We start from the raw sequence: 27,465 nt of genomic DNA, 5'->3' as shown, positions 1-27,465 counted from the left end.
GGTCGCGGCGCCGCGCGGCTCAGTCGGAGCTCGGCGCTCGGAGCGGGAGGAGCTGGCGTGCGGCCTGTGCGCGGAGCGGCCCGAGACACAGCGCGAGCCCACAGCAGCCCGGCACATCGGCCGGCCCTACAGGAGGAGGAGCCGCATAGAGCCCGCGCCGCGCGGAGCCGCCGAGGATGATAAACACGCAGGACAGGTACCGGCTGCGGGCGCCTTGCGGAACAGGCCGGAGCCCTCCGCGCCAGCTCGGGGGGGCTCCCGGGCTCTGGTGGCCCTGGTGCGGCCTTAGCCGGGAGCGCTGGGGCGGCGGAGGAAGCTGCGGGTCCCGGGAGCCCGTTTGTGCAGTGTGACACCTCCTCGGGGTGCGGGCTTGCAGCGGGGGCCGGAGGGGGGGACTGGGCCTGCTAGAGCTGAGGGGCCGTAGCCCGGGCTTGCCATTGGGCCGCGCTGCTAAGCGCCGCCTTTCCGACCCCTGAAATCGAGGGGGCGTATTAGGGGTGGGTTTGTTCGGGAGGTGGATCTGGCTGGGAGAGCCCAGGTTGGGGAGGGTACCCAGTGCTCGGCCTCTCAGCGGGGCTTGGAATTGCTGCCATCAAACCGAATCATGCCCCGGCTTTGAAAGAGGCATTAGCGAGACTTGCATTTCCCCCCTGCAAAACGTTAACTCCTTTGGGTTGAGGTTTAGAAGGGCGAGCAGGATCGGCGCTCTGATGGCCTGTCTGCGAGCCAGCTTATCGCTTGCACTGGAAACCAAACGTGACAGGCGCTTTTGAACATATACTGCCTGTTTGGCAAAGCAGGAAGGCATTTTGTTTATGAATGTTCCCTTCAAGCGATTTTTAGCTTTTACCTAAGCTGAATGCTGACTCAGCATTATTAAGGGGGTCACACCTGTTTGCTGTCTCCGACTGCAAACTGATAATAAAGTGTCACTACTCTTGGAAAAATGATCTATGACTCAATAACCTTCGTTTTGGTATAATCAGGATATAGACTCAGAGGCAACTGGGCATTCAAATAAAAAAGGACATACTAAACTAAAGGGTTCTGCAGTATGAGTATTAATTCTGCCATTACATCAGGGGCTGGATAAGTGGTTTCTAAACATAAAAAGGTGTGATAAAACCAAAATGACTTTGTATATGAGACTTCTCATCACAGGGGTTTGGGGAAAAAAAACTTTGAAGGCCCTAAGTGTTATGTAAACAATAAATTAATTCCATCCAGCGACCTAGAAATCAGGTCAGCAGTGAGGTGATGATTTTTGCCTGCATTCACTAGAATTAGACATGAACACTTAGTCTAGCTTTTGAGTGTCCACAAAGGGAAATAATTCATTTTAAGTCTTTTATTTTCAATCCTATGTAAGGCATGAGAAATGTCATGCTGTTGTACACACATTTTTAAAGGCTTGTTACTTAGTGTTTCTTAATGTCTCGCATTCCTTTTAAACTTAACTAAAAAAATTAACACCCAAATTTACCCATATATTCATCCTGCATATACATTCTGTCCTGAAGGTACAACCCAGTTCAAGGGATTATAAAAACTACAGCTAGAAAAGATTTATAGGGCCATATTTTCAAAGTCATGCCCATGCAATTTTACTGCATACATTTGGGTGCCAGGCTAATGTGCCCATGCATGTCAAGTTATTTGCGTAGGCAGTGTTACTGTAGCTATGTTGGTCCCAGGATATTAGAGACAAGGTGGGTGAGGTAATATCTGTTATTGGACCAACTTGTGTTGGTGAGAGATACAATGAGAGTTCTTTGTAAACTCCAAATCTTGTGTGTCTCACCAACAGAAGTTGGTCTAATAAAAGACATTACCTCACCCAATTTGTGTCTGGGATACTTGTGTGCAAGTTAACATGCCTAACTTTGAAATTCTGATCTGGTAGGTGATCCTGTCCATTCCTTACAGAAGCAAAATTGAACCCTTCTTTAACTTTCTTATGAGCTGGTTCTTACAGCTGTATGACTTAATCTGTGTAATATCTAGAGGCAGGTGTTTACTAATGTGAAACTGATAGTTGATATTTTGTTTTTCCACTTATTACTATTTAACACTTTCCCTCAGTCTTTCCTGTTTTTCAAAAATTGATCTTCCATTAGGTGAATGTTCCTTATAAAACCACCGTATAGTATTCTTTTTGTATCCTGAAACTTGTATCTCTGGATTTCTTGTTAAACCTCAGTCATCTTAAAATACTTTTGTGATCTTGTCTGTCATGGGGTAGGCATTGTGGGTCATCAGAGAAAGTATTCCTGTTTCCTGGGAGCATCTTATGTGCATGAGAAAAAAGAAGTGTTCAAACCTTTCACTAATGGCGATTGCTTATGTTAAAGTGGGAAAAGTGGAGGCTTCCCACAGAGGCATTAACGTGACACAGGAATGAGTTTTACTTCTGCCCAGCACAGTATGTACAGTGAGTTGACTGTCATATGACTCTCCCCTGGTAAGTAATGGAAACCAGAGAGTATTAAGCCTTTGGTAGTCTTAAAAAGAGAGCTGATGTTAAAAAAAAACAAAAACTTTACAAAACAGAATCAGGACTGCTTCTGAGTAGGAGAATCTTTCCTCTGCAAATTTGGGATAAACTTATTTTATGCATGGATTTTTCCCGTATGGATTATTCCTGCATGTTAGGTGAGAACACTTGGAGAATATGTATATTTCAACTAGTGGTTTTAGTGGGATGATGCAATTACTTTTCACACTTGAATGATCTACAGGGTTACTGCATGTCCCTAGAAAAGGCTAGCATTTTTCTGTTCACGTTGCATTCTAAACTAGATATGGAATGGTTTGGGGTTTTTTTTTAACTAATTCTCTTCCATTCCAGGGCTGATCCTCTCTATTCTCTCTTCAGGCTGCTTTTTTCCAATTCTGATACCAAGATTATAATGCAGATCTAGTTGTTATCTTTTAGTTAGCAATTCTTGCTAACCTAGTTAAATTTTACTCATTAGATGGTGAATAAAGCTGAAAGTCAGAGCAATGCTTAACTTCTGAAGGAGCTTCTAAAGAGAAGCAATTTTCAAGCCTCATATGTAGAGCCCTGTGTGGATACAAAATTTGTATCTCCATCTGATCTGCCGACATGGCAGATATAAAGCAGAAAAACACAGATTTGCAGGGCTCTACTCATCCAGTGAATAAAGATTGATCATATTGTCAGCTGACAAAAGTTCATAATCAGTAGTGATACATTTGCCCAACCATATCTTCAAGTGCAGTGGTTTCTTTTTCAACAAGGATATTTTTTTACTTGGATCAGTTCATAGTTTTGAGTCCTGAATAAACTGTGTATTGGTTCTTACAATTATCAGAATTGTGCAGACAATAATAGAGATTGGAGGGTGTATCTGACTTATTTTCTGTGTGATGTGTTTGAAGAGACATTCTATGAACATGGTATATCTCTTTAATATTATTTAAAGAGACAAACGAGACACTTTATAAACTGACTTGTTAGGGTTGAGTAACAGACTAACATCTTCTTTGTTAGGAGCATATTCAAAAATGAACACTCCCATATCTACCCAGAACCTATTATGTGCAGTTTAAAAAAAGTCTCCATGGTTAATTCCACCATAGCGATGTGGAAATTGAAGTGGAAAAGCTTCCATTTGGAACTATATCTCTATCTATATATCACGTGGATTTCAAGAGCCAAACAGGTATCTTGGTGGTGGCCATGGATTAGAAAGCAATCTAGGTGCTTCTGGTGCAATGGATCCCTAGGCACGCTGTGGAGTTGACCCAGTCTGGGATCCAGAGTTGATGAGCTATCGCTCCAAATGCCTCCCTGTTGTCCAGGCCAAAGAAGCTTGGGGGGGGGGGACTACTGTCCTACCGGTATTTTGGTTACCAGTTTAGGATATATAAAGGTTTAGCAGGATAAAATGATGTCCACTACGCACCGATGCACACTTGAAAATAGCTCCTATTTGGCATGGGACTTAACACAAAGAAGTTTATACTTAGAATTCTGTTAGAGAGTACATGACATATGCTTTTTAGACAATCTAGTGTCTTTTTAGCTAAAAGGCTTTATGTCAATAAATACACAACTGTATGTTGTAACTGAAGGAGTGCAGCTTTTTACAAACAAAAAAGAACCAGCACCAGGAAAAGAGAAGGAGAAAGGCAGAAGCAGTAGAGAAGAGGATAATCTTCATGGTGTTCAGTAAATGAATGCAAAGTGAAAATGTGAGAGATTTAAGAGGTGTATAAAAACGTTGTTCATGAGTGCTGGGAATAAGACACTATGTTTCTCAGGTGGTTTGAGGCTAAGACTTGCATACCATTCCTTCCAAGGCTGCCATTGGTACAGGTTTGGGAAAGTGAGAAGATGCTTCTTAATCTGCTCCTTCCACATCTACTTCCCCCTACAAGGAGAGCTGAGTTGCCCCATTGTACTAACTCTGCATGTAGCATGAGGTACAGCTTTTGTACCCTGGCTAGATTGGTTTGGGTCTTTTTCTGGGGGCATAGATAGAGTGGAGGTTGAGTTGGGTGTGGCAGTAGTATGCAGGTCCAAGAAAACATAGCAGTGGAAGAGGTCTAATAAATTGCTGTTCTGTAAACACTTTGGCTGAGCTTTCTGGGTCCAAGCTGTGGATGCTAGTGAAGGTCCTAGCATAGCATAAAGGATTCAGGTTAGGAAGTATGACTATCCCCTGTGTAATAAATTCCACACTTACCAAGAAAAGTGAAATTAAGAAATGTTTCATGTGAGTTACTTTGGGTGAAAATATTTGGTTTTCATCACTTCACTTCATCATTCAGCTTCTTGAAACAATGATCATGACTTGAAGGGGGAGTTATCAGTGCTGTACTGCTCACTGGTGCGGGGGGGGGGGGGGGAGATAACAAAGCTGCCAACAGCTTTCTTTGTGGGAGGGAATGGGCGATGCAGAGCAAAGCATTTTGTCATGCAGCTCTGTCAGTAGCTGCTAGAGAGGTGTGACAATTGATTGATTATTCCAGTGATGTGGGTGGTGAGGAAGGACCAGGTTAATGCAAAATGCAACTGAGCATGTGTGTAGAGGAGCCTGCCATATGTCATTGCTTTGTGTCTGGTGACAGACAGTCTGTTGAAACAGTTCATTTCTATTGCCCCTTCAGAATAGTGCCAAAGCATGTTGTATGTTAAAATATTTGAAATGGTGGAGGGGAAGAAGATTTAAATTCTGCAGTATTGTAGTAGTACTGTAGCCAGAGTTTTTCAGTGTGTATTTTGCCAGAGAGTTTACAGTTGCCTTCACAAGTTAAAATTTGGCTCTTTTGTAAATGTTTCATCAGTCACGTGATATTCAAACAATCCCCTTTCATGCAAACAAACTGGTTTGGACAGCCCTGATGTAGAGTATCATTCAGGACTCAGTCCTTGGAAACTTAGATGATTCTTGCATAGCACAGAGGAGAAAAAATTCTGGAAAACATTACTTTGCAACTAGATTAATCTGTACAAAAAGTGTACGAAAGGTGTGGGAGGACCTACTGCAAACTTAGGATCTTTAATGTGGATGCTGCTTTTTGCATTTTTAATGTGTTGTGTTCCTTACTGACTATCCCTCTCCAGAGCTGCTCAAAACACCATTGTTTTCAGTAGAACTATGAAGGTGGTATTTATATAACCTCATACTGAGGTTTTTCATAACAGGAATCGTAAAGAATGACCTCCTGCTTCTTTGCATGGTTTCTGCAGGTTTTGTTGGTGTAATGTTGCTAAGCAGTGTCCCAGCAAAAGGAGCTATTATTACAAGGCTAGTGGAAGAAACAACATTCCAGAAGTAAAATAGTTGCCCTCATTGACTTGCTAAAAGTCTTGGGCCTGGTCTATACTACCCGCCTGAATCGGCGGGTAGAAATCGACCTCTCGGGGATCGATTTATCGCGTCCCATCGGGACGCGACAATCGATCCCCGAATCGGCGCTCTTACTCCACCAGCCGAGGTGGTAGTAAGCGCCGCCGACAAAAAGCGGCAGAAGTCGATTTTGCCGCCGTCCTCACAGCGGGGTAAGTCGGCTGCAATACGTCAAATTCAGCTACGCTATTCACGTAGCTGAATTTGCGTATCTTAAATCGACTCCCCGCTGTAGTGTAGATGTACCCTTGGATTATCAGGTGTAGTGTGAAAGAGACTTAGGATATGTCTGCATTACATACGCTCAGCTTATGTCACTCAGGATATGACTGAACCACCCCCCGAGTGACATAAGTTACACTAACATAAGTGCTGGTGTGGACCGCGCTGTGTTGGCGGTAAAGCTGCTACCGCCACTCGTGGGGGCTGGAGTAGTTAAGCTGATGGGAAAGCTCTCTCCCGTTGGCTTAGGCCATGCCTATACGTGCAGCAGCACCACTGTAGCACATCTGAAGAGAGTTTTCCCATTGGAAAACCACCCCCACAAATGGCAGTAGCTAAGTTGACAGGAGAAGCTCTACTAATATTCACAGCCCGATCGATATAAATTATGCCAACATAAGCTTTGGTGTAGACATAGCCTTAGAGCAGCTACACAGAGTTTACAGCTGCATTGATGCAGGTTCACTGTTGTAAACTTCCTAGTATAGCCGTGCTCTTAGTCTTTGCTTCACTGACCTCTAGCTATGTTTTAAAGCATGAAGTGTGAGGGAAGCTTTCTTAACCCAAGTAACAAGCTTCTGGACTTTCTTCTCTCTTGTGCTCGCCCCACAAGAAATCAACAACATTTAGGGGTCAAGTGCATGTGGAAAACTTTGTAAATGTCCTTCAGCCTGACATTGGATCTCATATGAGGCTTCATTAGAGTATGAAAATGTCAATACCTTAAACATTTTATAGTGCACTTACAATGTTTTGAGAACTAGCCCTCTTGTTCCTCCTCCCTCTTGGAAAATGTGAAATTTAAACCTCCCTGTTCTAGATCCTATCTATTTGTAGGTGTTTGTTTATAGAAAATGTGTGCTTATCTGGTCCTGCCTTTCCAGCCATCTGCTATTGGCAGTTTTCCAAACTTTCCTTATTGGTAGGAGGTTGCTCAGCACACTCCCAACTTTTCACAAGAAGCCCCTCCCCCATTTCAAATAACACTGCATTTTTTCTGGTAAAACAGAGCTCAGGTATCTTTGATTTGTACGTCCAAGTGTTAGAAACATGAAATTTGTCATTGACATTCTGTCACGAGTGTTCTCGAATTGTCATTTGGAGTCTTGACAGCTGAATCACTAAACATTTGCTAATATAACTTTGTGCTGTTCTTTCTCTTTTGCAGTAGTATTTTACCTTTGAGTAACAGTCCCCAGCTACCATGCTCCAGGCACATTGTTCCAGGGCCTCTGTGGTGCTCCTGATGCCCCTCACCCACTGTCGAAGATCCCCGGTGGGCGAGGGGGTTGCAGGGATCCTTCTCTGATATATAAGGTGAGCCTGATTCAATATGTTGAGAGCTAATTACCTGTTTTGTTATAATTGAGAGCTCTGGGTTCTCCTGTGCACTTAAAGAAATGCTACTGTTTTGTTATAAGCAATGCTCAGATTAGGGCGTTGGGGGGCTGGGCTGCCTTATTACTTCTAGGGGCTACCCCACTTCGGATTTAATCAAAGGCGCAGGTGGTAGTGTGTTGGCATTTCTCCCTGTGCAGCCAGGAGCAGGGTGTGGAGCAGCTGCAGAGAGGTCAGCAGGTGCCCCTGCCTCATGGCAGCGGGAGCTGGGGCACCACAAGGGGATGGTCTGCGAAGAGACTAGTAGGCTTTCCTGCATGATCAGGGGCCCCGGTGCCACCACTCTGTTGGGGGGGGGTCCCCCCCAAACACAGCAGGTCCTGCTGCCCTGGCTCAATGCTTCACTGGAGTCTCTCGGGCTCCGACACTCTCCTCTAGAGAAGCCCCTTCATCCCAGCAGGAAGCGAGAGGTGCTGCCCAGCACCCTGGCCAGCTGCTTGGCAGAGATCGGAGCAAGCCTACCGCGTCCTGTCCCAACCTCTCCTCCTCCGGCCATGGGCTGTGAAGAGGTGGATGGGTGAAATTGCACAAGCCAGGAACGCTTCAAGAGGGAAAGAGCAGAAAACAGCAGCTGCCACCACAGGAGATGAAGGGGGCAAAGATCCATCCCTGTCCTTTTTACGTTTACACGTTGGGAGAAGCATGGGTGGAGTGAGTAGTCAGAGTGGGAGGGAGAACCCATGGACAGGGCTCAGGGGAGCTAGGAGCAGTTGGGTGGGTGCAGTGTCTGGGGAAGTCAAGGGCATTAGGTGGGGTCAAAAGGCAGATGGGGTGGAAGTGGCAGGTAGAGGGGATACTGGGTTGGTGCAGAAGGGGGAGTTATGATTATGGGAAGAGGTGGGCCAGAAGGTTGGCAGTAACAGGTAGGAGTGGTGATGGAGTTAGGGGTAGGGCAGGAAGGCCTATTTTGGGTAGAGGAAGGGCAGAAAGCAGAGGAGGGGATGGTGAGGGCAGGGAGGAAAAGGCAGTCTTGTGCAGCTGAGCTTGGCTTGGCTGTGTAGAGGATGCCAACACAGGAGCAGGCCAAGGAATACCCTGGCATCTCACTTGCTGTGGTGTCCCCATTCATTAATGGCTACCCTACTTCTTTCCACTATAATTCAAGCACTGGTTATAAGGTAAATCAGGTAAGACCCTTAAAGTGACACTGCCAGGTTAGTCAGGTAGAAATGCTGGCCTGAATGCTGTTCTTCTTAAAGAAAAAACACCACCTACTAATTGAGAAATAAGTGGGTTCTCCCTGCTGGTCTGCTTTGAGTAATTAACTCACCAATACTATTCCCAGAGCTCTGTGTTCCTTGTGGTATCCATGAGGCTGGTGTATAAACACATGAAGTAACTTTCTAAGCATCTTCTAAACAATAGGATGTAGGGACCAAAAAGATAAAATGCTAAACTGGAGTAGCTGACAATCTTACAGGTTAGACAGGAATGCTGTGTCCTAGAGATTACTCATGATAGCAGTATGGAAGGGTGCGGGCTGCTTCCCCACTTTCAACCCCTACCCTAGGTATTGTTTGCATTCTCCTCCTATATACGTTTCATAGTAAAACATATGTAGCTGGAGCTTTTGTTTTAAAGCAACCTCGGAACCATTAGCGATTCTCTCAGAGAACTCATGGAGGATGAGCTAGGTCCCAGAGAACTAGAGAAGGATGCACATAATACCTGTTTTAAAAATGGGAACAAGGAGGACCTGGGGAATTATCAATCAATCAGCCTACCTTCAGTGTGGACAGACACTGGAACAAATTATTAAACAATCAATTTGTAACATCTAGAGGATAATAGGGTTATAAGGAATGGCCAACATGGGTTTGTCAAGAATAAATCATGCCAAATCAACCTAATTTCCTTCTTTGACAGGGTTACTGGCCGAGTGGATGGGGGGAATGTGATGTATCTTGATTTTAGTTAGGGTTTTGACCCAGTCCCACATGGCATTCTCATAAGCAAACTAAGGAAATGTGGTCTAGATTTAATTACTATAAGGAAAGTGCACTACTGCTTGGAAAGACCATACTCACAGTAGTTATCAATTGTTTGCTGCCAAATTGAGGGATAATATCTAGTGGGGTCCTGCAGGGGGCAGTCCTGGGTCTGGTACTAGTCAGTGATTTCGTTAGTGACTTAGATAATGAAGTAGAGCGTGTGCTTAGAAAGTCTGCAGATGACAGCAAGCTGGGATGGGTTGCAAGCATTTTGGAGGACAGGAATAGAATTCAAAAGGACCTTGATGAATTGGTCTGAAATCAGCAAGATGGAAATTCAATAAAGACAAGTGCAAAGTACTGTACTTAGAAACAAAGAATCAAATGCCCAACTACAAATTGGGGAATAACTGGCTAGGTGGTAGTACTGCTGAAAAGGATGTGGGTGTTATAGTGGACCACAAATTGAATGAGTCAGCAGTATGATGCAGTTGTGAAAAAGGCTATCATCATTCTGGTGTGCATTAACAAGAGTGTTGAATGCAAGACATAGGAGGCAGCTGTCCCACTGTACTCAGCACTGGTGAGGCCTCAAATGGAGTACTGTTTCCAGTGGAAAGATGTGGACTAATTGGAGAGAGTCCAGAAAAGAGCAACAAAAATGATAAAAGGTTTAGAAAACCTAACCTATGAGGAAAGGTTGAAAAAACTGGGCATGTTTAGTCTTGAGAAAAGAGTACTGAGGTGGGACCAGATAAGCCTTTAAATATGTTAAGGGCTGTTATAAAGAGGAGTGTGAACAATAGTTCTCCATGTCCACTGAAAGTAGGACAGGAAGTAATGGGCTTAATCTGCAGCAAGCAAGATTTTTAGGTTAGATACTAGGGGAAACTTTTGAACTATAAGTGTAGTTGAATTCTGGATTAGGCTTCCAAAGGGGATTGTGGAATCCCCATCATTGGAAGTTTCTAAGAACAGGATAGACAAAATCCAGTCAAGGATGGTCTAGGTTTACAATACGTGGTCCTGCCTCAGTATAGGGGGCTGGACTTTGACCTCTCAAGGTCCTTTCCAGTCGATCTGTATCTTTCTTTGTTTTTTTGCCCTTAGTTCTGTTTTTCCTCTTCTACTTCCGGCCATTGAGAATTGTCTGTCTCTCACCTGTTCATGCTCTCTGTATGTGTGTATATATATCTCCTCAATATATGTTCCATTCTATATGCATCCGAAGAAGTGGGCTGTAGTCCACGAAAGCTTATGCTCTAATAAATTTGTTAGTCTCTAAGGTGCCACAAGTACTCCTGTTCTTCCTACAAAGTCCATCAATAGCATACTCCTTAATAGTTTTATGGGGTTATCTTTGAGTGACAGATGTTTCTCCTTTATGGGATAACCTGCCACAAGACCCCTCCCATCAGCCCAAGGAGCAAGGATCTATTAGTGATTGGAATCCTGAAGGCATGCTGTGCCTACCAATTCAGAAATGTTTGATTTGTCCTTTGTGCTAGACAGTTATTTAACTGTGTGCTCTTTAGGAAACATCTACTTTGACTGTCGGGGGAAAAATAGGCCCTGTATCGTCACAGTCACAAAAATATCCTGCTGGAATCTTTGAGAGAATAAGACACTTCAGTCATTTTATCTGACCTATTTTGGGGATGACTTTTCTTTTAATTTGAGCATGGTGAACTTTTTAGTTTTTTTTCTTTTGTGTTCTAGCAGGAGCTTTTTGTGGTTAAACATTGTGCTGTTGCTATAAATGTCAGCTTTGGTAAGCTATATAGCCCTTTGGTACTTGCAGAGAAGGCAACATAATGCTTGCTAGGATTATTAATCCAGTAGTATGAGTGATTCCTATGGGCCATGTCTATTACAGCTACCTTTAAATAGTTAACATAAAAGTAACAGTTGATATCAGTTTAGAGAGAGGAAGAGAAAAATGATAGGGTGTCAGTAGTGGACTTTGGAGGAATTCTTGGGTGTCGCCTAGAAAACAGTGGGTAGGAGATCAGGGGGCTCTGAAGAGCGTTCACTTTGCCAACGCCGTTGTCATTCATTCACTAATCTGCCTCAAGCTTTTTTTGTGTATGCCACTGACAAAATCACTTGGAATGAAGCCCACTCTGGAGAAGACACTTTTGAAAAACATAATGGTTTGGGGGGGGCTCTAGTATTTAGAATTGCTCTCGCCTGCCATTGATACTGAAATGATTTCCAGCAGGGGTGTTGGCATTAATTGCTGTCTAAGAATACATGTCTTATGTCCCACATAAGAACAGCCATACTGGGTCAAACCAAAGGGCCATCTAGCCCAGTATCCTCTCTTCCAACAGTGGCTAATGCGAGGTGCCCAGAGGGAATAAACAGAACAGGTAATCAAGTGATCCATCCCCTGTTGCCCATTCCCTGCTTGTGGCAAACAGAGGCTAAGGACACCATCCCTGCCCATCCTGGCTAATAGCCATTGATGGACCTATCCCCCATGAACTTATCTAGTTCTTTTTTGAACCGTGTTATGGTCTTGGCCTTCACAACATCCTCTGGTGAGGTGTTCCAGAGGTTGACTGCATTGTGTGAAAAAAATACTTCCTTTTGTTTGTTTTAAACCTGCTGCCTATTAATTTCATTTGGTGACCCTTAGTTCTTGTACCTGTATTAAGTTTAATTCCTTGGGTGCTGTTGGCAAAAATCCATTTAATCTTTGCTCCTATGGGTTGTCACAGGGCCTCTGTTGAAAGCAAGTAATTCCTTATTAACATGGTTTATTCCAGTATGGCACTTGGGTTGGTGCAAAGTAGCTGTAAATGAAATGTTAACTTCTGACCCTGGGCATCTGTTCCTGAGAATCTGCCTGCCCTCCCTCATTTGAGACTAGAATGTTAAATGCATGGTATTTGTATCCAGCAGTATTATAAATTGAATGGGTTAGGCTGCCTTTCTTTATCATCTTTTTTCATGTTAAGAAACTTAAAAGATTCAACTCTTTAATCAAGAGGGCTTTACCGCACAACATAGTCAGCGGTCAGAGCTGGTATTGTATTGCAGACAAGGACATGTGCTGAAGTACATGCTCTGGGTGGGTAAACTTGGCGGGAGGATGCGGGTGCTGTACATGCCAAGAGGAAACTACACACATGGGGTTCTCAAGTCATTTGGCTCTGGTGGATCATAACATCCTTTCTGCCCAATAAACTGTCAGTACGCATGGTCCTTCCTGCTGTTCCTCTTGGATTAATGAAAAAATATAACCAGATTAGATGTCTCGTGCACAGTAAATTTTCCCTAAAATGGAAATTTATCCTTGAGCCTCTAATCTGAGAGATTTAGTTCAAGACTGTAGTAACATGAGGTAAAGGGTTTGTCTTAAAAACATCCCTATCTTGACACCAACTCCTCTAACATAGTTTGCATGTATCCTGCTGAGTTGACCTGAAACCAAACTTTAGTGGCATAAATAGAACTTCACTTTGAGCAGATTTCAGAAGTCGCCTGATAGGCTTCCCATTACTGGAAACCAACTTTTTTCTTCCCAACTCCATGTGGTTTTTGAGCTGGGGAGATAGTGGTTTAATTGTATTTTAATATACATGGATAAAGAAACAGCCACCTGAGAGAGGGCTTATATAAAACTTAATTCCCAAACAACTGGGGGAAAGTTAATCCATGTAATTATGATGCACTATTGGAATGAGCTGGGCCAGGTTATGACAGTAGTGTGTAGGGATGGGGGGTTGTTTTGCAGTAAAGAAACTTAAGTAGCTGTGGTGAGGTGTGTGCAGCCATGCACTCTCCCTGCACATCTAATAACTAAATCTGTTCCCCATAGGAAAAGTCTGTCTGACTAAATGTCAACCCATTTTTCAGTACTGCTATTCTGTGTTTTGTGCATTCAGAACAGATGGTAATTCCTTTTCTCAAGTTAGCAAACCCAAAACAGTCTGATTACATGTGAGAGGCTACCTGATCCAGCATTGGATGCTATAATCAAATACAATCCTCTGAGTTTTAATAGAATCAAACACCGGTGATCAGATCTTAATACCATTTTAGGACAGAAGCTGACTAGTCAGGATGTAAACTTAAGGCTGACACTCCTCAAATCCATCTGTAAACAAAGGCTCAGTGCAGTTGAGTTATGGCTGTAGCATCCACCTTACTGTAATGCTTAGACCTGGGCCATTCTTTGGTTGAAACTGTGCTAGCAAGACATCTGAACAGTGGCTAGCACAGTCACACTGAGGAATGCACAGCGTTTTGTTCTGTTTTCCCTAGCAACTGTTAAAACTGTGCTGCTTGACTACCTGGGAGATTAGTATGTACCACAGTTTGGCTTCTGTAGTTATGTGGAGGTGGAAAATATCCTAGTCCTCATTGGTTCTAAACCAGGTGTCTCAAACTCAAATGACCATGAGGGCCACATGAAGACTAGTACATTGGCCCAAGGGCCACATTACTGACACCTCCCTCCCTGCTGACCTCAGCCCCGCCCCCACTCCACCCCTTCCATGAGACCCTGCCTCTTCCCACCCCTTCCCTGCCCCCATTCCAACCCCTTTCCTGAAATCCCCACCCCAACTCTGCCCCCTCCCTGCCCCAGGGGGAGCAAGGGGTCAGGGTGCGGCATGGGACTCAGGGCAGGGGTCGAGATGCAGGAGGGGTGCGGCATGGGGCTCAGGGCGGTGGGTTGGGATGCAGGAAGGGTGAGGGGTGAGGCAGGGGGTCGGGGTGCAGGAGGGGTGCAGGGTGCGGCAGTGGGTTCGGCTGCAGGAGGGGCTCGAGGGGCAGGATTTGGCCTGGCGCGTACCGGGGGCAGGGCAGGCTCCCTGCCTGTCTGCCCTGCCCCCGCAAGAGGCTGGAATGTGGGGAAGGGGGTGGAGGGCGGAGGGACTGTGTGTTTCTGTTTGAGGCACCGCCTCCAGCAGCTCCCATGGGCCACGGTTCCCCATTCCCAGCCAACTGGAGCTGCTGGGGGCGCTGCCTGAAGCAACAGCCACACACAGCCCTTCCGCCCCCCCTTTCCCCATGTTCCAGTCTCTTCCCGGAGCTGCGCAGGGCAGGCAGGCAGGGAGCATGCCCTGCCCCCAGTGCATGTCCGGCCGGAGCTGCTCTGGTAAACACTGGGGGATGGTGGGGGGGGGCTCGCAGGCCGCAGAAAATCACCCCGCGGGCCACGTGTTTGAGACCCCTGTTCTAAACTATACAAGCACTTAAAATTGATTGTCACCAGCATAGTTGCCACTGTAATGTGGGCTTCTTGGCTAGAATAGATGCATACTCCTGACAATATATATATTTTTTTTTATATATAATGGCTGTTTTCACAAGATGGTGTTTGTAGCAGTATTGCTGTGTTTCATTGCCGTGTGTGCTGTATTAGGTCTGGCTAATAGAATAAAATGAATCAGCAGCAGGTGGGAGTTCTAGTACTGATTTGGTGACGTAATCTGGCATTTTAAAAATAAGAGTCCAGCATAAGTTATGACATTGGCAATGGGTTTTTTCACTTCTTCAGGTTACATCCTCTTCAGAGGACTATGCACTCTGTTGATTGACTGAATGGTCTCAAAGTGTGCTTATCTAACTCTACACCATCATCCATTGATACCGTGAGGGGGCATGAGTCTCTCTGGGGGTCTCTTTTTTTTTTTCCCCTCCTCCTCCTCCTGTGATTCAACAGCAGATTTGTCCTTAGAGTCTGCCCCCTAAATTAGAAATTGGCTGCAGATTCTAAACTCTTTCCCAGATTAGATTTTAGCCTTTGGGGTTGCACAGATATTACAAACATGATTGATGGGTATTGTTTTTGTCTTCCTGAGTCTGTAACCGGACAAACTGAAGCAATAACCCTCAAAGCTGTGAGTGGCACCATTTGTCTCCAAGGAGTGTTGACTCAGAAACCTAACAGTGACTTCAGTGCCATCCTTAACGATTTCAAAGCTGATCACTTAGCAGAAAAGTGCAGCTGTGGTGGTTATCTATAACAGATGGGGTGAAGAAGTGATTAGGGTTGGGAATCATGGAGCAGCTAGTTGCTGTCGAGAGTTGCTGGGTGAGAACTGAGTTGAATTCCCATAAACAAAACAAAACTCACTGACTATCTGATCTTCTCCTGTCCACAAGAGAGATGGGAAAGATTCCTCCCCCAATTCCACAATATTCCTCCATTTCCTGGATGCTCAAAATAGCCTCAATAGCTGAGAATGCTTTTTATCTTCTACCCCTGGCCAGGACCATTCCCTGTGGTTGTGGGACCTCTCCAGGGTAATCCATGCCTTATCACTGCCAGACTGGATCACCATCATGTGCTCCAGATGGTGTTGGTCACTAACATCACCAGGAATCCACCTCCTGCTTGCTTTCGTGATGGTGCTTGAAAACAGCATGTGACACCTGTATTCCATAATCAACACAGCTTCCCATTAATGTTTGGGTACAGTACAGTGTTGGTTTTAAGCCATTTAAGGTTAAGCCCCTCAGGTTAAGCCCCTCAGAGACCATTTTGTGTGAGGAGGGTCAGTTGAGAGCAGGTGAGGCACTTGAGCAGAGTCAGCTGGCTTAGTTGGGAGGGTTTTTGAGACAGTTTGGAGAGGAGGGTCCTTCCAGAACCCAAATTTGCTGACCATTAGATTGTGTTGTAAAACTAGCGCTTTCTCCCAGTCTTTTGCTAGGAAAGTATTAGGTGGGGCGCCAGGTTGGGAGGATTTCATACTTTGCAGACTGCTTCCAATTTTTTGTATTAAATGTTGTTCATGTGTACATGCTTCAGGTGGGAACACTTTCAAAATAAATTTCATTAAATAAAAATCCAAACTGATGCCCATCTCTTCCCAGTGGCCAAAGCCCCAAATGCCCCTCTGCCCAGTTGTCAAAACTCCAGCTTCCCTACTGATTTCTAGCATAACTGCATTGTCCACACAAAGCAACTGTTTGAAGCTGAGAATGCAAGGCAGTATCTCAGTTAAAAAATACTTTTGACACGCTACCACCAGGAGTTTGTGTGCTGCAGAAAGCAGCACTATGTTGTAGAACCTCACCGATGAACTTGAGTCTAATGTGCTGTAGAGTGAACAGAACCCTGCCATTGAAACATTCCTCTTAATAAAAGCCTTTCTTCCTTGTAAGGGGTGGTATCACATGTTCTTCCCAGACATGCTACTTTCTGGCTGAGGAGTGCTGGATGCTGTTTCCTTCTTGCCGGTCAACTCTCCTGGATCAGCTAGAGTCTTTTAGCAATGCAATGTTCCCAGGCCTTGCCATAGTCTCACTTTCAAAACTGATGCTTCCTTTCTATTTGTTACGTGATTGGCATCTCTGACTTATTAGTCTCAAGCTGTTCTTGGTGTTTCCCAAGAGGTTTTTTTTAGGCAAAATCCAAAGAAAGCAATACTGTCATCTCTTTCATGCTACAGTAACTATATCTGTAATAGAGAGGAACAGTGAATGTAAATTTTCAGCCGCAGGAAAGTCCTTAAGACAAATAGGCCATTAATAATTAAAATTCTGTTAATTGTTCATTTTGTTTACATCTGTAACTGGCAGTTGATATATTTGAAATGGCATCTTTTTGGACATACATTTGAAGTGTAGAATGCATCCAAATAGTGTTTCTGACCTGACATCTTTGTCAGTGAGATGTCACTAAACATGAATTCTGATAGCCTGCCTTTCATTACCGCTTCAGTTCAATTTGACCACTAAAGAATTCTGTATGCCATTTAATACTCATTTGATGCCCCCTGCTTTGGCAGTAAGTTCTGGGAAATGCTCTTGAGTTCACTCACTCACGTTATATGCAAGAACAGGAGTTCAAAGAACCCCAACAGAGATTGACCATCAGATGCATGTGCACTGGAATTGGCCAGTGACTTCAGATTTAGGAGCTGTAAATCTGACTTTGGGCAAATGTTTTGGAATGCCACCGGGCACAGAACTGGTCAGACCTTAGCGGATACTCTGAACTACTAGATGAGTATTGGGATTGAAGAGAGCTGTGTTCTCTGGGACATAGTTAATTATTCAGATTTGTCAGTGTAACCTGTTGTGGAGTGAAATGGCATTACTGCTGTTCACAAGTGTAATTCTGAACATGTGGTATCAGCAAAACAAGTTATAATTGAACTGGAGGGAATTTGAATGAGGAAACTTGAGTTCTCTTTACAGTGATCATTATGGTATGTCAACACACTGTCTACTCTAGGATCAGACAATGTTTAAAAAAAAAACACCCTGAAAATAGAGTGGATTTTTTATTTACATGTTCTTTACCTATTTATAGGCTTCAGTTGCCAAAATGACTGTTTTCTATCTGTTTGAGTTTTTAATTATTCTTTCCTAGTTAGAATTTCAGGTTTTACTTCACAATTCTTAGTAGTAGAAAAAACCCTGTATTAAATGTTCATCTTTCTGAAGTTCATATTTTAGACTAGATTGAAAATAGAATATTCTAGAAAAGCATTGGATAGGTGTATACTATTGTTTTTAGGCTTTAAAGTGTCCAGGAGAGCTTTAAACCTAGCTACAGTACTGATATCGCGTATGTTTCTGATTACATGTGCCCAGACCATGGCCAGTCCAATCATAGCTAATACAACTTTTCAGTGGAAGAGTCGAATCTTCTAGCAAATTCTCTGTAGTTAAGACTAAGCACATGTTTACCAAGGGGTTTGGCAAATTCATTCATTCACTTAGAATCCTAGAATATCAGGGTTGGCAGGGACCTCAGGAGGTCATCTAGTCCAACCCGCTGCTCAAAGCAGGGCTAATCCCCAGACAGATTTTTTGCCTCAGATCCCTAAATGGTCCCCTCAAGGATTGAACTCTCAACCCTGGGTTTAGCAGGCCAATGCTCAAACCATTGAGCTATCCCTCCCCTTTACACTGTGCTAGATGAATGTAGATTAAGAACTCTTTTTGGCCTTAATTTCTCAGTGGCTAGTAATCCTGGGTGTCTCGTCTCACAGGTGGGTACTAGTGCATCGGGCCTTTATTTTTAGAAATAAAGGGAGTGGTGAAGTCAGGGGGAAAATCCTATCTGGAAAGAATTTGGAGCCAAACAGTTTTAGTATTTTGTTCTTTACCTGCAGCAATTTGTAAAAGTTAAGCAAGACCCCATTCAGTCAGTTCTAAAAAAGCATTTCTATTTTAGTTCATTATAAATGTTAATTTAAAAGCCTTTAAAGCCTTTGGACTGTATTTCACTCTTCCCTTTTTTTCCCCCCATCAAAACCTGAAGGACGAGAAGCTCACTGTTAACCAAGATGTCCCAGTGCATGAAGGGAAACCTCACATTGTCCACTTCCAGTACAAGATTACGGAAGTGAAGATCTCCTCCTGGGATGCAGTGCTTTCCAATCAGAGCCTTTTTGTGGAAATCCCTGATGGCTTATTAGCTGACGGGAGCAAAGAAGGGTAAGATCCTGAAGATGTTTGAGTGGCATATGCAGGGTTAACTGCCTGTGGAAGAAGGTATGGCTTATAGCCAATGTGACATGGGGGATTGCTTTGACAGGATAAAGGGGGAAGGGATTTATGCTATACCTCCATTCTTAGATTGTAAATATAAATATTCCATTATTCCCTTCTACACCAAAGCTTCCTTATTCTTGTGGTACTGCGTGTATTTTTTTTCGCCTAGGGATCGAAAGAGATTTGCCCTTCTCCATTTTAGCATAAGAATTCAAATAGTATAAAGGATCAACATGATTATTTGGTACATAGTATTTCCCATTCCAGGTCAGACCAGTAGTGATCTTGCTCTGGTAACCTGCCTCTAGCAGGGGCTGGTGAGTAGATGCTTATGGGGAAGGGGTTATCTTCCCAAATTTTTGTCTCTTGGGCAATTAGACAAGCTTTTGGGGGTGAACATTTTTATTTCCCTACAGATAATTACATTGTCCCAAAGCATAATTTTCCTTTGTCATCAGTTTGTTAGCCTGCTCTTAGTGGAGCTGGCTGTTGTTCTCCTGTAGCCATCCCAGAACCCTTTAAAGTATCTCTGAACTCTGAGATCCCATAACGTCATGTTGAAGTGGACAGCACAGATTAATTATACAGGTTGTGTGTAAATTTCATTTGGCCCTTAGCAGGCAGCATGTCAGGATCTCCCTTTTTCCTCCATAGCCTTCCATCATTTGCCTTCCCACTTCTTTTGTTTGATCCCAAATGTAGATTTGTGTGCCTTAAAAATTGGATCCAACTTATATACTATCTAAACATGTTGGTACACAGTCTAGCAGGGTATTCAGTGTACACCTGCACTGTATGTCCTACTGCACAAATGGGATCTGGAGAAATCCTTGTATCCTTCTGTCGTTTATAAAGATTCCAGCGCTCCCAACCCCCACAGGCACAGAGTCTTCTCTGAGGGTATTTGTCTGCCCAAGTCGCCACAATTTTGTAATAGATTATTTTTAGTTAGCTAAAATAAGCCTTGGCGGTTATAATTAAAATAGATGATTATCATATTAACAAAATCCCTTCCAAGTTAATCCCGTAGGTGTTCTCCAATCTTGCTGGCTGCTGTTTAATTAGGTCTTGAAATTCCTATTAGTAAGCGTTCCTGTGGTACGGTACTAGAGTCTCCGGTCAGTGACTGATGGAAGAGTCCAGACTAAACTGATCCATGGGACTGTGGTACTTTGGCTCAGCGCAACTTATGTTTTACTAGTAGGTAGAAAATATTTCAGAAGTTTTCTGCCACCTCACCAGAATGGCACTGATGGAAAATTGCATCATGAGTAGAAGACCTGTTCTGTGAACAATATGCAAAAATTCTCACTGGCTCAACGAGGCAATTTTTCCTCTTTGCCTCCTTCCCTTCCTCCCCCCTCCTTTTTTGTAAGGGAAACTTCACAAATCATTTAAAGGTTAAGTGGGGAGCGAACAGGGCACGGTTGGATCAATAGCAGTTTACGTATGAACTGTTGCTTCTGAACTATGGAGCTCTTGGTTACCAACCGTTTCCCTGCCAGCTCAGACTAAAGGTATGTCTGAACCATGTCAGCATGTCCGTGCCGGCAAACCCTCGTAGCATAGATGCAGCCTACACCGGACAGAAGGCTTTTCTTGTGGGTGTAGAAACACCAGTTCCATGAATGTAGTTAGTGATGTCCTCTTCCACTGACGTAGCTGTGTCCACCAGGGATGGGCAAGGGGGATTGGCATAGCTGTGTCAGTCAGGGGCTGGCTTTTTTCACACCCCTGACCAAGGTACCTTTGCTGACGCAACTTTTCAATGTAGATCAGGCCTACCTCCCAGACTTTAGCCGTTGTTCTGGTGGGATAGATATCCGTGCCTAGTGCACTGGCATGAATGTGGGAGAGCTCACCCTGTCTATTGTCAAGGAAATTCATGAACACTTCCCTCATGTGCAATGAAAGGGCTGAAAGACTCACTCAGTGACTCATATTATTAACTTGGATTACTGTGGTGCTTAGTTATGGATCAGGACCCCATATGTAGGGACAATAAAACAACAAAAAGACAGGCCCTGCCTCAACAGGGCTTCGTCGTAGGATTTCTTCCTCCAGCGTTAACCAAAGTGCATAATTCCCAGGTATCAATGTGAATGCATCTCTTGTGCCTCAGAACACCTCAGCAATTCCTCCTCATAAGTCAGGCTGACAGCACCCAGTTGGGACTGATAGCTTGGTGTGACTGATGTGCCCTTTGCTCCTCCCTGACAGATTGCTAGCGCTGTTGGAATTTGCTGAAGAAAAAATGAAAACAAACTACGTCTTTATTTGCTTCAGAAAAAGCAGAGAAGATAGAGGTGAGAACTTTCGCCTCTGTGGTTTTTTTTCCTCCCTCGGAATAGACTGAAGCAGCAGCTGCTCTACGAAGTACTGTCATCTGCAGGGCTTCACCAGGCCACTTCCGCCAGTAGGAAGTTTCCTGTTGTGATCGATCTCTGCACAACAAGCACTGTCATAATTAGCTCTCTTGCAAATTACTTGCCCAGTAGGAAATTATTTCTGTTGACTTATTTGAATGCCTGATTATTTCTTGTAAAGAAGGGATATTGGATTTCTCTGTGGCTGGAAGTCCATTGTAACTTGCATCAGTAGGAATTGAGCTGTCAGACCGTAAGGCTGCCACGCAGAAAAGTGCCCTTTCCCTACTACTTCAGTAGCAATGCAGGATTGCTAATATCTTTAGTCAAGGCTCATTTAATGTTTCCTCCCAGCAAGAAATGAAACTGCCAGGTTCACGTGATTTGCAGTGGGGTGGCTGTCCTACCCCATGGGGGAACTAAAGCACTTTTAGTGATGGTTGTGCCTCGCTCTGTGCCCTGGTGTTGATCCCTTTCATTGTTTGAGTGGATGTTTGACCAGTTGATCTCCCAGCACTTCTGTTCTCTTCCAGACCTGTGGGTAATACTTATCCTGCCTGTAGGTACTCATGACTTAAGGGGGATATGCTAGTATCTAAAGATAGATGTATTGGATAGGTGATTAGAACAAGGAAGCCTGGGGGAATTTATGGCAAAGCACAAGGTTATGAATAAGCCAGTATTGAACTAGACATGAGTGAGTGACTATCTAGTAATCAAACAGCTTTGTGATGGTAGGAGTAATTAATAGATGCAACAAAATTCTTCTTACAAGTCCAATATTAATCCTCTGCTTTTCAAAAAAGGATTATTCTATATGTCTTCATGCATCACTGTTTAATCTTCAGATTGGTAGGAGCTCCTCACTTGCACTAAACACAGGAAAATATTTTTTAAAAATAGGTTAGCTGAACAGTGTCTTTTTGGAAGTGAGGAATTTTTGTTCTCATGAATAGAAAGCTGGCAGCACACTTGAGTTACGCACTGTGGAGACCAGTAATAGCTGGTTTCTGGGAGATGCAGTGAAATTTCTTACCTGGTCCTGAAACAATTAACTGTCAGTGTTCAAACCCTTTCGTCCTCGTGTGATCTCATGTGATCTGCAGCTCACATTCCAGTTGCTAAATACTTCAGTACAGAGAACAGATCTGCCACAATGAGTCTTCCTCTTTTTAAAGTCCTGTGGCACAGTTAAACTGAGTGAGCCCACACGGAGGTTTTAGAATGTCTAATTGTTACTGGTAGGTTAGTTAAAGAGTACTTGGGAGTCACCCCGGTATAGATACCAGAGGAACACTGCTGTGGTTTCTTAGTAACAAGTGTATCCATTGTACCCAATTATCTGCCTTTGTTTGTCCATAACTTGTCAAAATACGGGTTTCTGGGCTAACCCCACTCTGCCTGAGTTGTATGAATGATGCCTTGGTGGCAAAATCTGCACAGTGCGGTAAGACAGCAAGCTGCTTGGCTGGAAGAATGTCCCAAACCATGGTAAATAATCCCTGTAATTGTGGCATTGCCAGTAAGTTCCAGTTGGCAGCCATCAGTGCTTCAAGTGACCTAAAAAAGTGGGGTCAGTCATCACCCCCACATCTGCCTGTCCCCCGGCCCAGCAATTAATTCTGCCCCTAAAATCAATCCTGTTCTCTCCCCCCACTCGCCACATCAGTTCTGCCTCCTCCAGCCTCACTGCTGCAGCTCCAGGGGGTCCTCACTTTCTTTCCCAGGCCTGGGGTGGCTGCAGCAGGGTCCTCTCCCCTTCTTTCCAGGGAAGGGGGAGGAACATCATCTTGCTTGCGCATAAGGGAATGGAGATGCTCGGAGATGCTGGGCACTTCCTTGTTCCTCTGGCTGCCATCATTAGTTGGTCCTTAACTGCAACAGAGTGAGTGTGACCTTCATCTGGGCCCAAAGGATTTCATCACGGGCAAGCCCACTAAGTGTGTGTCAAATGCCCTGTGTCCCCACATCCCCGCAAGAATGCTCTTGGCTGGTTAAGCTTATTTTTATGTAATCCTGTGGCACTCACAGTTCACGCCATTGCTTCCCATCTCAAATTTGCATCTGCCAGGGAAGATGTATTCAGACTCCCAATTAACAGTCTGGTCTACAAATAATATTGTACCTAGTGGTGTGGAGTGACTCCACAATAGCGTCTTCCAGGCAGCTGGAAGAAGCAAATGACTACCTGAACTTGTTAGACACAAGTTGGGTGAGGTAACAGAAGCTGATCCAATAAAATATATTACCTCACCCACCTTGTCTCTCTAATACCCTAGGACCAACACAACACTGCACACCTGAATTTGTTAGCAATAAATTTGTGGCTTACGAAGACCACAGCGAATGTTGGGAGGCTTGTCCTTGTTACATATTATGTGAGATAAAATGATCAGGGACTGACCCATTGCCCCCTCTGCAGAGGCTAAAAGGATTTCTTTTAGTTTGTTGTACAACTCCCACTGCTTTCGTAGGTGATGTAGGAAGATTGCACTGTGTTAGGGTGTATAGTACACTTTAGAGTCTACCAATAGATGTAGGATGGGCTTGTGTCTAAGAGCGCTGGACTTGGAGCTCTGGGGAATTTGTGACTGCCACAGAATCCTTGTACCCTTGAGCAAGTCACTTAATCTTCCCGGGCCTCGCTTGCCCATCTGTAAATATTTCTCTCTGCCTCCCTGGGAAGTAGGGGCTAGTTCATTGAGAGGTGCTACAGTGATATTACCACCTTCCTATTTGGTACACAAATTTTCTGCAACTGTGTTGCATTGGCACCTAGAGTACCCGGTCCGGATCGTGGCCTTGTTGTGCTAGGCACCGTACACTCCGTCCCTGCGCCAATGAGCTCTAGATACCCAAAGGAGTGGAGGAAGCAGGGAGAGGGAAATGGAGATACAGCATAAAGAACAGACGAGATACAGGTGAAGATAAAGAGACTTAGGGAAAGGACAAGGCAACCATGAATCTTTGAATTTAAAAGGTCAGCCCACCGAAAAATTCCTTTTTTGGTGAGCAATGCAGCCCTGAAAATGTGGAGTTAGTCTATATGCATGTTGATTCCCCACCTGGGCTTTGTGCTGCGGAATACAGCTAACCAGGTGTTTCATTCCTAAGGTTAACGGTTTCTCTCTCTTTCTCCCCTTGGGTAGCTCCACTTCTGAAGACATTCAGCTTCTTGGGCTTTGAGATTGTGAGGCCTGGCCACCCCTGCGTTCCATCGCGACCCGACGTGATGTTCATGGTGTACTCTCTGGATCAGAACTCTTCCTCTGATGAAGAATAGCCCCTGTGGAGTACGTCAGCGTGACCTGAAGATGCTTTTGAGGGGAGAAGGGGTTAAATCTCCTTTCATGCGGAAAGGGAAAACAAGCTTCTGTAGGACTGAAACTGCATTTCTCATTGTTAGATTGGCCTGTATATCCTCAGAGTTGACTTTTCATTGAAATGTGTTACATAGAGAACTATATCTATCTATCTATATATATCTATAGATATAGATATATATACATACGTACACACACGCGTGCGCGCGTAATCTCCAAATAGTAAATGGAAGATGTTTATGAACTGGCATAGAAGCTCTTTAAATACAGCTGTGTGGTATACTTGTTAGCCTAGCAGTGCCTCGTGCTTGGGCTGTGAATGGAAGCCTGGCATGCCAGGGAGAACACGGTGGCTAGAAGCAGTATCAATTTCTTGACTTTTTAAATCAGTATTGGTTTTTTTTCCTGATCACCTGATGTGTGGCACACATTTTAAAGACTTGTCTATTTTTATGTTCACTCAGACTCTTAAATGTAAGGCATGTTTTGGGTGTAGACACACAGAAGGGATGTGCTTGAGTTAACTCTTAATGACACTACATTTAAAACCCTATACGTTTCTGCACTGGGTAACCAATGCTATATACAGCTTACCCCTCTTTAGAAAAAGCTTCTTGCTCTTCCAGCTTTGGTTTAAACAGTCTTACTCTGCGCTATGGCAGCATTCAGCAAAGGGGCATTCAGGTTAACTTTACCCGGCTGGTGCTTTATTTTAGGAGAAGAGCCTTTGCCTAGACCTCTGGCAGTGCTGCAGTGGTACTCTCCTTACATTGAATAAAAGGAGCATTGGGGCACTGCCTCTGGTTCAGGTGAGCTGTTCTTTGGCTGCTCGTGTGTTAGTTGTGTGGAGCGGTTGGGAGTCCTTAGGAAAGGTATGAGCTATCCTGGTCTGAATGTGGGTCACTGGCTTTAAAGTCTCTGGTGAGACTGGTTAAGGAAGCTTTAGTTTTTAATTAATCACTTCCTTCATGATCTTCCTCATCTCAAAGCAGAGGTCTGTGCCTCTGTTACTAGCTCCAGAGAGGCCCTTGGAGACTTCAGGCACTGCTAACACAGGCTCTGTATCAAATACCAAAGGGAGCAGAATGCAGCGCAGCAGGACTACGATGGTGAAGGAGACTCCATCTGTACTGCCTTCCTCCTCTCAGATCGATTCTGCAATTCTCCCCACCTGTGACTGTCATTGGGGACTGGATGGGATGGGAGGAGGGTGGAACTGCTGGCTGTAGTTTGTCTGTCTCTCTCCACCACTTCTAATGTTGGAGAAGAGAGTTAAGCTCTTCTGTTGATGCCATTTGGTTTTAATCTGATTGGCTTTCTTTGACTGCTACATGAGAAATATATATTTATAAATCCTCCATTTGGGATGTATTGTGAGCTCTCTTGCTGACCTGGCTGCCTTATCCATTGCATTGTCCTTGTATGCTTTGTTCTGATTTCATGTTTATGTGGAGGATGTTGTCTGAAAGCTGAAGCCATTCCATAGACTTTCATAGTCACTGTTTATTGGGGGGAGGACGGGGAGGGGTGTTGGGTCACATGTTGTTAGTGTGCGAATAAATGATTTTAAAGTTGGCGTCTGTCTCCCTCATTCCCCTCCCCCCCAAGATGGAAGTGTTTGGATGCTGGCTTGGATGTCCAAGCCTTCCATGGCCGGGTGTGGATTGTCTTGAGTTTCGGTATTGACAAGGGATAGGGGATACTTCCACATCTCTCTCTCGTGTAGCCGGGCCAGGTTTTCCCAGGGCTGAGCTGAGTGTGAGACTTTGAAAGGCATTTAACCATCATCCTCGAATCTATATTTTACAGTAAAATTATTCTATTATTTAGTCTGCTCTTATGAGACTTCCTTCCAGGGCTGCTTACAAAGCTGTGGAATGGTCCCATCAGGAAAGTGGTAGGAGCTGTAAAACTAAACTCACTGAAATGTACTGAAGGGACCTACCCTGCACTGTCCCTGTTGAGACTTGACCGGCTGATCTCCTGGATGAGCAGGTAGAGCAGTTTAATGTGTAGTGGAATTCCACGCTGTATTAACTCGCACACCCAACAATGTATTTTGTCTTGCAGAGTTTCTTGAGTAATGAGGAGATTGCAGATTTCTCTCCAAAACCTAAAATTCTCCACTGTTAAAAGTATCTTACATTTATTCATATAGCATGAAATGTGGCAGCTTTTAAAACCTTGTTGTTGTTTTTTTTCTGCTACTTAAATGGTTTTCTCTGGATCTTGATAAAATTGCTTGGTAACTTCCTGTGTAAAGTTATATTGTGATGGATGGGTGTCACCCAACAATTTAATTGTAAGTAGGTGTGAATAGTGTAGCATCCAAATTTGGAGCAGTAAGCAGTGATTGGCCATGTGTGATTGTTCTAATATCACCTTCAAAGAGCTGGAAGATAAACTGCACCTTAAGGCCTTGTCTACTCTAACGAATTTTGTCGACAAAAGCTGACAATCAAAAATCGGTATAATTATGTTGTTTGTGCATGTTCACTCAACCTTCCTTTTTGTCAGCAGAGTGCGTTCATAGTTGGTGTTCTAGCATTGACAGTGAGAGTAGTGCATTGTGGGTAGCTATCCCACTGTGCTACTCGCCACCTTCTGCAGCTAGGAGTTGTTGGAAGGTGGAGTGGATCACAGTGTGTCATGGGTTTTGACTCTGTCCCATGATTCAGTTCTTTCCGTCCCAGCATTCCATGGGCTTCCGACAGTGTGTTGCGGCATATTTCAATGAGCCCCTGTTTACTGTGCACACACCATCTCTGTGTGAAAAGATGGATCCCGCGCTGCTGTCTACTGTTGTGGTCACTGTTATCAACACATCACGGATGGTCATGCAGTATATAATGAGCTCTGAATCTGAACAGGAATCAGAGTT

The 27,465-nt window shown here is 44.2% G+C and overlaps 1 protein-coding gene across 1 annotated transcript; it reads left to right on the top strand.

Moving 5' to 3' along the window:
* Positions 1 to 26,160, top strand: OAZ2 (ornithine decarboxylase antizyme 2). Its single transcript, XM_034783446.1, is given in 6 exon segments — positions 1 to 196; positions 7,270 to 7,345; positions 7,347 to 7,418; positions 18,663 to 18,838; positions 21,116 to 21,201; positions 24,411 to 26,160. Coding segments are annotated over 6 exon segments (564 nt in total). The 5' UTR covers positions 1 to 176; the 3' UTR covers positions 24,545 to 26,160.
* The last annotated feature ends 1,305 nt before the right edge of the window (positions 26,161 to 27,465 follow it).

The sequence above is a fragment of the Trachemys scripta genome, chromosome 10 (assembly GCF_013100865.1).
Source record: "Trachemys scripta elegans isolate TJP31775 chromosome 10, CAS_Tse_1.0, whole genome shotgun sequence".
NCBI classification, from domain to species: Eukaryota; Metazoa; Chordata; order Testudines; family Emydidae; genus Trachemys; species Trachemys scripta.
The sequence above is the reverse complement of the archived record's forward strand: the minus strand, read 5'-3'. Positions and strand labels throughout refer to the sequence as shown.